The sequence below is a fragment of the Camponotus vicinus genome, unplaced genomic scaffold (assembly GCF_025532165.1).
Source record: "Camponotus vicinus isolate PSW18456_S1 unplaced genomic scaffold, iyCamVici1.0 SCAF_14, whole genome shotgun sequence".
Classification (NCBI taxonomy): Eukaryota; Metazoa; Arthropoda; class Insecta; order Hymenoptera; family Formicidae; genus Camponotus; species Camponotus vicinus.
This window is the reverse complement of record NW_028141950.1, coordinates 2,832,227-2,845,338: the sequence shown is the minus strand read 5'-3', so window position 1 is coordinate 2,845,338 and position 13,112 is coordinate 2,832,227. Positions and strand designations below refer to the sequence as shown.

The 13,112-nt window shown below is 32.6% G+C and overlaps 1 protein-coding gene and 1 long non-coding RNA gene across 4 annotated transcripts; one reads left to right on the top strand and one right to left on the bottom strand.

Annotated features, from left to right (window-relative positions):
• The first annotated feature begins 252 nt into the window (after positions 1 to 252).
• LOC145964991 (C2 domain-containing protein 5) lies at positions 253 to 11,717 on the top strand. Of its 2 annotated transcripts, XM_083088199.1 has the most exons (15): positions 257 to 641; positions 1,031 to 1,428; positions 1,526 to 1,666; positions 1,870 to 2,086; positions 2,238 to 2,363; positions 3,038 to 5,328; positions 5,577 to 5,726; positions 5,899 to 6,067; positions 6,201 to 7,017; positions 7,103 to 7,423; positions 8,031 to 8,229; positions 8,427 to 8,605; positions 8,756 to 8,881; positions 8,957 to 9,103; positions 9,357 to 11,717. In XM_083088199.1, exons 2-15 carry the CDS (start codon positions 1,062 to 1,064, stop codon positions 9,441 to 9,443), a joined length of 5,337 nt encoding a protein of 1,778 aa, XP_082944325.1. In that variant the 5' UTR covers positions 257 to 641; positions 1,031 to 1,061; the 3' UTR covers positions 9,444 to 11,717. The 2 variants fall into 2 exon arrangements, with proteins under 2 accessions (XP_082944326.1, XP_082944325.1); XM_083088200.1 differs by lacking the exons at positions 8,427 to 8,605; positions 8,756 to 8,881; positions 8,957 to 9,103; positions 9,357 to 11,717 and having other exon boundaries at positions 253 to 641; positions 8,051 to 8,217.
• Positions 1,855 to 5,693, bottom strand: LOC145964992 (uncharacterized). Of its 2 annotated transcripts, XR_014436584.1 has the most exons (4): positions 5,505 to 5,693; positions 5,139 to 5,392; positions 2,242 to 5,058; positions 1,855 to 2,105 (listed from the first exon to the last, which is right to left on the bottom strand). It is a non-coding gene; the product is annotated as an uncharacterized LOC145964992 (long non-coding RNA). The 2 variants fall into 2 exon arrangements; XR_014436583.1 differs by lacking the exon at positions 1,855 to 2,105 and having other exon boundaries at positions 2,120 to 5,058.
• Positions 11,718 to 13,112: the final 1,395 nt, after the last annotated feature.

Genomic DNA, 13,112 nt, shown 5'->3' with positions numbered 1-13,112 from the left:
ATATTTATAATTTAAAATTGAGAAAGAAATCATCACGTACCTGGAATAAATTATTCAATTTGTATTCTTCATTTTCGCACAATTTATAGATATATGTGTCACGAACGACCGCTCACGAGATACTGTTACGTCATCGAGCAAGCGCGAACGAAATGATGATTTTACCGATAATCGATAGAAGAAAATAACTACGTAATTCCAATTTCTAAGATGGATGTAGATGGCGTTATTAAACGAGATTTGATAAGCTTTCCATAAAAAAAACACCGGGTTTCTTTCAGTTTCTTTCTGATCTAAATTTTGCGTGCGATATATGTGTGGATACATGCTATATGCATCATTTTATTTTCGTTCGAATTTTACGATAGTAGATCGCAATATAATAAGCTGAAATAACAAAAATTTATATGTAGTCAACATTGGAACATCTGTAACACGGTTTAATTTTGGACGATTCATGTATCTTTTGATCGCGCGTGCCAGACAAGATGCGACGATAGCTAAATTCTTTGGCTTATTAATATAATTGCAGCAGAAACATTTAATCCATTTAATCGTGACGAATTCATCGAAACTCGGTGTCATGTGTTTCGCCAGACTTGTGTTTTTCTCTGCGATTTAATTAGAATTTTCTATAAAGAGTAAGATATAAACAATAGATTATCTATGGGAAAGATCGAAAAAAATTTAATTATTCATAATATAAAGTATTTTCATAATCGAATTGTTCATTAAATATACAATCATATATCGCTAATAGAAGGTGACGAACTTTTTCTATTATCACTATACAATATATGAATAAACAATTATTTTTCAATATGTATCTTTTGAATTTTGAATAGTTATTTAAAAAGAATAAAAGATTATAATAAAATCTTTTAGTGTGTTACATCAAGTAGAAATAAATATCATTCATTTTGTGATAATATGAAGAACGTGTGTTTGACAATATTTTTCGATCTTCTGTATTGATATAACGCATATGGTTAAACACTGGTTAATTAAACACAATGTGATTTTGTTACAGGCTTATCAGTGTAGTCTATTAAAGTGACACAATGCCTGGAAAAATAAAAGTGAAAATATTAGCTGGTCGTAATTTACCAGTTATGGATCGTTCTGGTGATACAACAGATGCATATGTGGAACTAAAATTTGGCACTATAACATACAAGACAGACGTATGTCGGAAATCATTAAATCCACAATGGAATTCAGAATGGTATCGATTTGAAGTTGACGATGCAGAATTGCAGGATGAACCTTTGCAAATTAGGTTAATGGATCATGATACATACTCTGCAAATGATGCGATAGGCAAAGTTTACATAAACTTGAATCCATTGTTATTACCTGGTATGCTGCCTCCGGTAAAAAATATTTGGACTCTAGAAGCAACTATGAACACTAGCGCTGGTTCACAAGGTGATACATATCTAAATGAATGAAATATGATAGATATTTATCACATATATTTTGTATATTTCTAAATATTCTTATTTCTTTATGCATTTGCTATTAGGATCAGTTATGACTGGGTGGATACCTGTATATGATACAATGCATGGTATACGTGGCGAAGTAAATATTATTATCAAAGTGGAATTATTCTCTGATTTTAACAAATTTAGACAGTCATCATGCGGGGTACAATTCTTTTACTGTAAGCATATTCTTAAGTAAATTTATATACCTTTGAAAAGAACAATAGACAATAAATTATTTTCATAAGTCTCCATATGAAATATTTTTTTAAATTTATGATCTTATTAACTTCATATATACTTCATATACATGTAAGATTAATAAAAATATTATTTGAAAAACATTTATAAATATAATATAGCCAAATTATATATTTTTTAGCACCAAACATACCATATGGGTATCATGCACAAATGATACATGGATTTGTCGAGGAACTTGTAGTTAGCGACGATCCTGAATACAAATGGATCGATAAAATACGAACGCCTAGAGCATCAAACGAGGCACGACAGACTTTATTTTTTAAATTAAGTGGAGAAGTCCAAAGGAAGATTGGATTGAAAGCCTTGGATCTTGGTGGAAATGCTGTGATTGGGTACATTTCTTCTTTCTCTCTAGAATAAAATTTTCAATTTTCTAAATATATCAATCTAGTTCATCAATATTCAAGAGGTTTTTTTTTTTGTAAGAAACTGATTTAGATGGTTTTTGATTACTTGTTATTTTATGATCTAATTCAATATCAGGTACTTGCAAAATTTTGATCTGGAAGGTGAATCCGGCATTGTTGCCAGAGGCATAGGTACAGCAGTGACGCTCGTAAAATTGCATGATGTTCTCGGTTTCCCTTGCGACAATGTCAACATTGAGGAGTGAGTACTTTTATATCTTCAACATTAAATTGTGTCTGATGATGCCTTGTTATTGAATACAATTACATATTTCGATTATTACGATAAACGGTAAATTGTCACGCAATTGTGTCTGGCATCGCGCGAGCCAATTAATCGTATCAGCCAACAGACTGACCATAAACTTGGCGTTCATGAAAAAGCTATTTCGAGAATTTCGGAAATATACTCATACAAGGAAATATAGTCCCTTCTACTTTATGGCCAAGACGTTCTATCTCTCGTCGCTGAAAATAATTTCTGACAGACGAGTTGAATTTATCGAACAAATCATCTTAATTTAGAGAACAACATGTGATACTATATATTTCTATCAATTATTCTCAATTTTGCTTTCCATTATTTAAGTACATCATTTTGATGTCACAAACAGATTAAGCCAAGTTACTTAATATCATCGATAAACTGACGATATTCATTTGAGCTACTTTTGTTTGAGCTTTTATTTACTTCATTTGACTTCATCTTTTTTATATAAGTAAAAAATATATTTCTATATTTTTTTTAAATTGTACTTTTCTGATTTAAATCTAATTATTTATTTCATTGTTGTCCCTACTTATGCTGAACTTTTTCAGAAAGAGAGATTAATGGATATTTTTCTGTCTTTCCTATATCCACATGCGTTTGCGTAGGATCACATTCGCGCTCTCCTCATGCACTAAAGCTCAAACCGAACATTTAAATGCCGACGACAATTCGCCGTTTATTCCCATTTCTATTCCTGCTTGGTATCCCATGCGCATACCCATAAATAGGGATCTTTCATCTTACGCGAGGTCTTTATCATCACTAACGCGCCTAGAACGCGTTAAGACTCCTGGGTGTGCCGAAGCGCGAAGAAAACGTGGCAAGCGCATTCCGTTTTTCCGATGCAATACTTTGAGCACTTTAAACTTAAGGATAGCTGTTTCAAGTGGTTCGGATCTCACCCCGTCTACGGAACTTAATCGAAACTTTATCGACGAGACAAAAGCCTTACGTACCACGCTGACGGCGGAAAACACCATCGTCAGGAAGAAGCCATCGAGAGATCAACTGTCTAAACATATCAAGCACTTACGCGGTAAATTTGGCTCAGTTAGCGAAGAGAATCACTCTTCCATGCAATCCAATCGCAATTCCGATACAGATCTGATCCAATCGCTCGCCATAAATTCTAAGGAGAAGAAAAACAGCAATGAAACCAAAACTAGCATAATGGCCTCCTTACTGATCGGTTCTATACGGAACATGCCTCTGGAGAATATCGGAACTGATAATCTTATCTCGATCGTTCCCAGCGATGAACAAATGACAACGACGAATAATGATGAAGTAAGTGAAGCGTACTGTAAAGAGAATCCTCAGGAAAATGAGGAGATCAAGAGTGAGCGACAGGACAACACATCGTTGTCGATTGATGAAACGGAGATATCCTCCTTTTACGATGATGATAACTCCTCGGATGACGAATCGTCGAACGGCACTACCAATTACAATATCTTGGACTCAAGATATTCGCTCGATGATGACAGAACGACAGACTCGTCCAGTCTTCAGGAGAGGATTCCGATTACCATTCATTCTAGCGCGGAAAGCTGCACGGATTCTACCCTGCAAGTAGATTCGGATGTAGCAATGAATTGTCAATTGTCATCGAATTCAGATTTAGCGAACACGGAAGATATCGAACTACGAAATAATGTGATCCCTATAATTACCGTGGACATTCATGAGAGCGCAGACTCGGATACGTCGAATAATGAAAGTTCTAATATTACGACTTTAACGAAGACCGATATCTTTGTTTCGAAATCAATTTCTTCATCGGATGAACGAGAAATCGATGACGTGGTATGTAAAATTGATGCTTCCGAAAAATTCAAGTCGGAAAAAATTGATAATTCATTACATGAAGCATATCGTGACGTTCATCTAATGGCGAAACACGAACGAGATCCGTGTCGATCGCCTTCTAATGGGCAATCAGCGCAACTTGAATCCCCATCTCCCACTGAACCAGAAGATTATATAAGTACAGATAGAGAGGGAAATAATCTAGCGATCGATTTACCGCGCACGACGATAAGACGTATTAGCGTATCGAAAAAGGAATCACGCAGAAAGGCAATTGTCGCCGAGAGACGGAGATGCATGCGCGATCTAATCGAGCTTATCGATACAAAGATGATGGTACCCACGCATGCGACCCATCACAGTAAGAGAGCTGTATCGCTAAAGAGCAAGAAAAGAAAACATGAAAAAAAGATGCATAAAAAAAATGCAAATACATCGGAGAATTCGCTTGAGAAGATTCCTTCGCGCGGTACACCCACGAGAAGGCACGCGACGTTGCATAGACGACGTCGCGGAGAAGACATTCCTTTTCGCGTTTCTCGCGTTCACTCGATCCCCGATTATCTCTCTTCAAAGCAGCAGCCGAACGTCTCGATTTTTTACACCATTTCCCGTTCCTGCGGCTCTTCCCTCGTCAGTTTAACCGATTATCGTGTCACGCATGTATCACGCGGCTCGAAGCGATCCGCTCTGCTTTCTCCAACAGCTCCCACGTTCGATGATTCATCCGAGATCTCGAGACAATTGCCGAAAAGCAGCCACAGCAAATCTGGTACGGTATCCGCGGCATCTGTCGACGGCGGTACTCGCAAACGCCCTAGCACAATTTATAATTTAAAGAAAGCGTCATGTCACATTGATAACACTAAGCCCACTAACACGGCTAATATTACTCACAACTCGTGTGTGTCCCGTCCTTCTCCCGATCTTAGGCAGCAAGACGAGGCGTCCATCAGTCCGTCTTGTCCGCTTCCGGCCGTCTCCTCGATGACCGTGAAAATGTCCCAGTCGCCGGCGACCAGAACCCTCGCCAATGTACCGCTTCATCGAAGATCGAGCGATTCCGATCTGAGTGTTACTCCCAAAGGTGAGTTCTTCCTCCAAGTGAAGAATAAGAAAGTGATATCTTTGTTACTTTCTGATATTATACACTGTAATTATATTAAATACGATTAGTGAATTATTTTTGTTTCATTTCTTATTTCTATATGAAGAAGAGAATTTTTATAACAATTTGTCATTTTAATATTATTAATACATAACTGGAATCTAGTTTTTCTTAAGTTGATTTTAAAAAAGAAAAAAATAGGATGAAAAGATCACGTTACGCTTCAGGTAACTCTCTCGGCAGTGACAGATCGATGGCGGGACCCTTAAGGACACCGGCTGCGATGGTTAGATCTATGAATCAAGATACGTTGGAAATGCTAGAGTATCCGTTCATCACGATGCAACATTATCCATCTGGCTTCATATTACATATAGGTAAATTATACTTACTTATTATGCACGCCTCCATCAAGAGATTATACATTTAACCGAATGTACATAGTTTTAATGTTATATATAATAAACAAAAATAATCCTAAAAATAAGTATAAAAATTTGCACAAATGCAATCAAATACCATAAAAACTGAGTCTTATGATGGAAATAGGTGGTCTAGTGAGCTCGAGATCTGTGAAATTAATCGAGAGGATAAGTAATTTGGAGGAACCAGAGGGCCGTGATGCCTGGTGGACCGAAATCAGGATGGAAGTTAGATCACATGCAAGAGCGTTAGCTTGCAACGTTGTTATAGGCTACAAAGAAGAAACTAGTATATGGTAAGTCTTCTCATTTCTAATGCGCGGATACATTATTTACAAAAATTCAACAATGTTCTCTCAGGTTATATTATAAATTCTTAATCTTTCTTCGACATTTCGTTACATTATCGATGCGCGATTCTTTCCACAGTGACGATGTGTGCGTACTGAGCGCTTCCGGTACAGCGGCGGTCATAAATTTTCATAATTCTGGACAAGATTCGGACAGCGTCGTTTTGAATAAACTCCAACAAAATGTACCTGCGGCTGTCGATTCGGATCGCGAGAAGGGCCAGCAAAAGTCAATGGTGGTAACAAAGGCGACGGAGAAGGTCGACAGTGACACGGCTACGGTGACTCATTCGGAACGGCTAAACGGAAAGCTGCACCGACGTTCTTCCGAAAGCAACGAATACGAAAGCTCATGCGGTCAATCACAATTACGATGCAATTTGTGCCATCTTCCTTACAGCGAGAGTAGCGTGCCATTTAGAGTTAATGTATCAAAGTGTGCCATATGCAAACGTGCCAAAGTCCCAGATGTGATGTTTACCACTATAGAAGTGCCCGCGAATATACCGATGACTGGAAGAGGCTGTTTCATACAGGCTACTGTATGCAAGAGCAAGAAGGACCTGCGGGGCGAGTTGAACGCGAAGGAGATATCAGATTGTCTGCCTTTCCTAGAATACGAACTCCACAGTTTACTGTTGAATAAACTCAAGATTAAAGGTATGAACGCGATCTTTGGCCTCAAGTTGCAGGTTTCTGTGGGAGAAAGGTTTATAATTGGCATGGCGGTAGGCACCGCGATTTACCTCACGGCATTACCTCCTCCTACCATTCCGCAAATAGCATCTGGCAATTCGTGGCATAACGAGGAGCAATTGGCGGAGATGCAAAAGTCTATTGTAGAAACGGTGAAGAAGAATAGAGAGTTTTATCACCTGAAACCAATTGGAGTTAACGTACGTGAGACTTAACCCTGTTTTCATATCAAAGAATACTTTCGTCTTAGAAATCCCTTCGTTAATTATAACCGCGCAATTGTAGGAAGTGGAGAATGGACGCGTTCCGAGTACTTCGGATACAGACGAATCAGATGAGGATCTACCGGAACTTGACCTTGGATTGGGTACTCGTGACGCATGTGTCTTGGAAGTTGACGATATCGAGGATATGGATCGAATAACGTCATTGATGGACAACAGACCGCCTGATGATTTTCACGTCGTTAATACGCAGACGATTCCTGGTCTGGAAGATTTAGAAATCGTTAGAAATCTACAAATGTTTACACAAATTTCGAGGGCTAAGATCCCCATAGGACAATTCACATCAATGCCATCGAAATATTTTGCCAGATTACTTCAGGTATAATCTCTCGTTTTTAAAATCTCTCTCTCTCTCTCTCTCTGTCTATATATATATATATATATATATATATATATATATATATATATATATATATATATATATATATATGTATGTATATATGTATATATATATATATATATATATATATATATATATATATATATATATGTATATATATATATGTATGTATGTATATGTGTGTGTGTGTGTGTGTGTGTGTGTGTGTGTGTGTGTGTGTGTGTGTGTGTGTGTGTGTGTATATATATATATGTGTGTGTGTGTGTGTGTGTGTGTGTGTGTGTGTGTGTGTGTGTGTGTGTGTGTGTGTGTGTGTGTGTGTGTGTGTATATATATATATATATATATATATATGTATGTATGTATGTATATATATATATATATATGTATATATATATATATATATATATGTATATATATATATATATATATATATATATATATATATATATATATATGTATATATATATATATATAGTTGCTCATATGTGTATTTACTTATAATTGAAAATATATTTTGCAAAAAGAAATTGTAAAATATTTGTATCAAAATGGATGGAATTTTTTCTTGTATACTTTATTTCAGTCCTTATATTTTAAATTAAGGAGGATGGTTCCCTGTGCTCTATGTGATATGCAGTTTAAAGTAGCATTATCTGAGCAAGATGAAATACAATTGACTGTCGTTGGTATGGCACTTGGATTGGGAGAACCTTTGAATACGAATAAATATAAAAGGAAAATTGTATGTCGTTCACAGAGCAAGGATCAAGTAAGAAAATCAGGTACTTTTTGGAGCAATTCTTTCTATAAATATTAATATTTTTATATGAAATTATTATTACGATACATATATATGTAATTGTTGCTTTTTATTGTCTAAACATCTAATATTATCTAAGACTTTCTTGAAAAATAAATTCTCTCTAAAAAACAAATTTTAAACACATAATTCTGTTTTTTTTTCTTCTTATTTTGTCAGATGACAGTGATATGATATTTAGCCTCGACGAGGATCATTTAGAAAACAATGCAACATCTGACAATGCAACACGCACTTGTATAGGAAATCCCACAATCTTGAGTACTGCTCCTGTACAAAAGCCAAGACCACGCTCACCTTTACGTTTAAAATCATTTACTACTCATAGACGTAAACATGTGAGAATTTTTTCTTTGAAATACTTCAAATATATATATTTGAATTTAATACATCAACAATTAAATGTTTCCTAATGCTTGCAATATTTTTACTTCCTGAAATTTTTTATTAAGTGTTAATACTACAAAAATGTCACTAATTTATTATAGGTGCCTTTGAAAGGAAGATACGGGGTGGATATAACACCTTTATCTTACTTGCCAGGTGGAAGGATAGAAAGATACCAAGGCAATCTAAATTTTTTCTTCATTCGTGAAAGTACATCGATACGGGAGGTGAATTTTGCAATTTTCAGTCTCATCAGAATATTCTAAACTTAAACATATGATTCTGATAATGACGTGTTACAGAATGGTGGACTGAGTGGTTTTACCCACAGTTTTGTGATGGAAGTTTTGGCGATTGTTCGCGCGCATATTACGGCATTGGGGGGTAATGCTATGGTAGCGTTCTTTATGACTCAATGCGTGCTTCTTCACAGTCCTCACAAAAATCAAGTTAGTATAAGTATTGTTTTAATATATTTTGAAATATTAAAAAAATATATTTAATATTTTGAAATACTAAAGTGTTATATTATTGATAACTCGGCCTTTCCCTAAAATAGCAATATTATTAATTAATTAATTATAAGCAGATTAATTTGTATATTTGAAAAAAATATGATTAATATTACTATTTAATCGAATGCATATTTTTCATAATTGATTCCCATGTTTATCATATATTTCAGTAAAAATATTTTTTCAGGGTCAATGCTTGATTAACGTAGGTGGCGATGTAGTAACAGTATCGTATTACGCGGATGAGAAGCATAGCACCATTTCAAATTGCTGACCCCAGCCTCCACATTCAGCACCGCCTTAAACAATTATACATTTAGAATTTATTCGGCAATTATTTGAATTTAAATGCCAACATCATTACAATAGGTAGGACTAATTCATTTCTGAATTTGCAAGACTTGTATCGCACTGTGCAATATTTAATTTGATATGATGATATTCTTTCTTGTTGCAATCAATATTGTTATTTATTTATTTTAACAAAAGGGAAAAAATATATACATATATATACATCTTATTTTTTTCTTTGCAAATAAAGATAGTACAATATAATGAAATATGCCAAAAGCATATTATTAATCTCTATTATTTATGTATTTTGTGATATTTATTTAAATTTTCCGACAAATTATTATTTCTTCAAATCACAATTTTATCTTTTTTCATTAATCTCTTTCTCTCATATTATCTTGCATATCATTTAATATATACATGATACATATATCTTGTATATTGTTATGTGTGATATATGTATCTTATCAACAATCTTTCCAGTTGTACAAAACACTTTCAATTTTTTAATAATAATTCAATAAATATTCGATTATATAATAACACTTTTTGTGTTATTGATAATACAATCAGAAACATGACACATTTTATATATATGGAACTTAAATTGAACTAATATATATATATATACATATAAAAGTAGAATTATTAGTTTAATTGAATTTTTTATATGTATAATGTATATATAATCTGTAGAAATATATAACGATTTACTTGTCTTTGCTGATTGCATTATAAATAACGAACTATTTATTATAATTAGTATATTAATCTATAGAATGCAATATTACCATTCTCTGTTCAAAACAAACTTACATAATATAGTAGAATTAGATTAAGTTTTTTTATAAAACCTTAGTAGAATTATTCTAAAGCCAATTTCGGATCTGTAAGATATATTATAAGACCTATTTCCTAAATCAATATGGTTTTAATCACTAGGTGCCTTTGAAATCATTAAGAAAGAATTCCATGAATAGGATATTCTTCTGTTTCATACGAGATATAGTTAAGAAATCGCAAATTTAATAATAAAAAAAGTATTGTTTTGAACAATTATGTATAATTCATTAAAAACAAATCACTTTAATGTATCTTATTATATTAAAGCACGATATAAAATAAGTATTAACAAAATATAGATAATTTAAAAAAATAAATAAATACACATTTGAAAAGAGAAATTAATAACTTTTATAATCTCTTCAAACAAATTTTAATCAGTAATACAATGATAATGCTCAAAGTATTGCGTTTTCGTTTCTTTCAGTTATTGCTGATTTAGTTTTGTGAATACTTATTATGTACATAATAAGCATGTTTTGAATATAAGCATGTAATTAACAAAAGAAATGTAGAAGAATTATAATTAAGAAATTGTTTCAGTTTGATCAACATTTTAATATAGCATAAATGGTATTTATTATAATTAGCAAAATCTCGAATAAACAATACGTTTGTTGTAATATCGATTAAGACATGTCAAATTGCAATCAAATATTACATTTTATGTCTCAAGTATTAAGATAAAAATTTTTATCTGACACTATTTAAATATAACAAATATAAATTATATTTTGTATTTATCTCATGCTTAGTCGATGAGAAAATGATTGAGTGATGAGGCACACGAGCCGAGTATCGAATCGACTATATAAAAATGTACATTTGGATGATTAAACTCTAGTCACAAAGTTGTTATTTGTTTTACTTTATTATGAATATTAAATTATCTTAAAGAATCTTCGAAAAGTTTGATTGTTAATTATGTACGAATTTTTATTAATCCAAGAACGGATCGCATCCTTATAAATAGCGTTTTTTAATCTTTTATTTCGTGAATTTCACACGTCTTTTTAATAGCGGAATTAATTGTGTGGAAAAAGATAAATTAATTTAAGGCGATCGCGTAGTGCTCAATTCAATGTCTTAACGTGTCTTTTTTTATTTCTTTTTAATAAATTCTTGTTGTGGAATCGTGTGCTACGATGTATTTTATATATTATAAAATATATTGTACGAGAGAAATGAGGAAGTGTGAAACATGGTATCCCGACTCATCTGTTACGACCGTTCTTAGATTAAACTTAGGATAAGTGGAAGATATTGTGTGATGTGTCACTTTGAGTGAATGATATTAACCGCACTCAAATATAAGTAAAGAATAAACTGTTTTCATTTATATAAGGAAATGTTCTTTTATATACATTTACATAATTATTATATTATATATAATAAAAAGTTGTGTGTGGAATATTCTTCGTTTTATTCTCTCACATCAAAGTTTGGTAGTATTAGAAATGCATATATATATTAGTTATTCCACATTTAATAAATATTTAATCTTTAGTAATTATAGTATTATTCGAATAGAACAGATTAAAGAAGACATGAAAATTAATATATATTAAAAAATGAACAATAAAATAAAAATGTCGCTTCGAAATAAGTTATAAAATAATATACATGTATGTATTATATAATTTTTTTCCAAGTTTTGAAAAGTCATCTAAAAAAGTATCTAAAAAATATATATCTATCTAAAATATATATCTAAAAAAATGTCATTTTTTAAAAATAAATTATATTAATTATGTATATATTTATAAGTATGAAATATCAAATAAAATAAATTTATATAATTTATTTTTAGAATTTATTTTTGAATATCAGAAAAAATGTATATTTAAAAACATCAGATAAAATAAATTTTTGATTCTTTGAAAAAGATATATCTAAGATATAAATAATCTGAAAATAAATTATGAAATATTTACACACATATCCAGATAAAATAAACTTGTGATTTTGTGAGTCATCGTATCAACATCGTTTCTTATTTTTTTATCTCATAGATTTCTAGATTGTAAATTTTATATGGAATTTTAATGTTCCATTGCGGTATTATCGCAATGAAATAATATATATTCCGCGATGTTTCTCCATCGTGTTTGCGTCATCCCGCGGATAAAACGAGATAAATTACGCATGACTGGAATAAAATATAAGGACTACCGAGAAATGCACGTGGGTTAAATTAGGGGAAGCATAAGATACCAGATTTTTTTTTGTCGTTCTATACGCGCCATAAAGACTACTTAGAATGCAGAATGGTCGACCGGGGAAAAACAAATATTGCCGCACAGGTAATTACTTAGACGATGGCGACAAGAGACATCAATTTCTGGAGTCTGCGTGTCATTGTCAGCTTTAAAATTTCGAGCTCTTCTTTACGTTTGATATATTAAATATATGTAAGAAAAAAGGAAAAAAAATAAAAGTTCTTTAGATGATATGTGCGTATGTGTGATACTAAACCCCGAAACAAATTAATTGAAATATAATCAATCACAGTCGGCAAGTGTTACTACGTACTTTTATGTAATAATCTCAATATGTAATTTTTTATTATCTATCAATCTCTCACACAGTTAACTTTCATTGATATTCTTGATATTTTCGTTCTTTTTTATCCTCGCTCTCATTCGTTCGCGGACAGAGTTCGATTTCCGCAAGTTCGATCCATCAATCGCCGCCGGAAATCGAGTCTCTGGGGAATATCTGGCTCGAAGTATTCTTCTTTTCCTTTTTTCTGTTTTTGATTTTGTAACATATTCTTGAGAATTCCGCATGTAAATTATGTCATCAG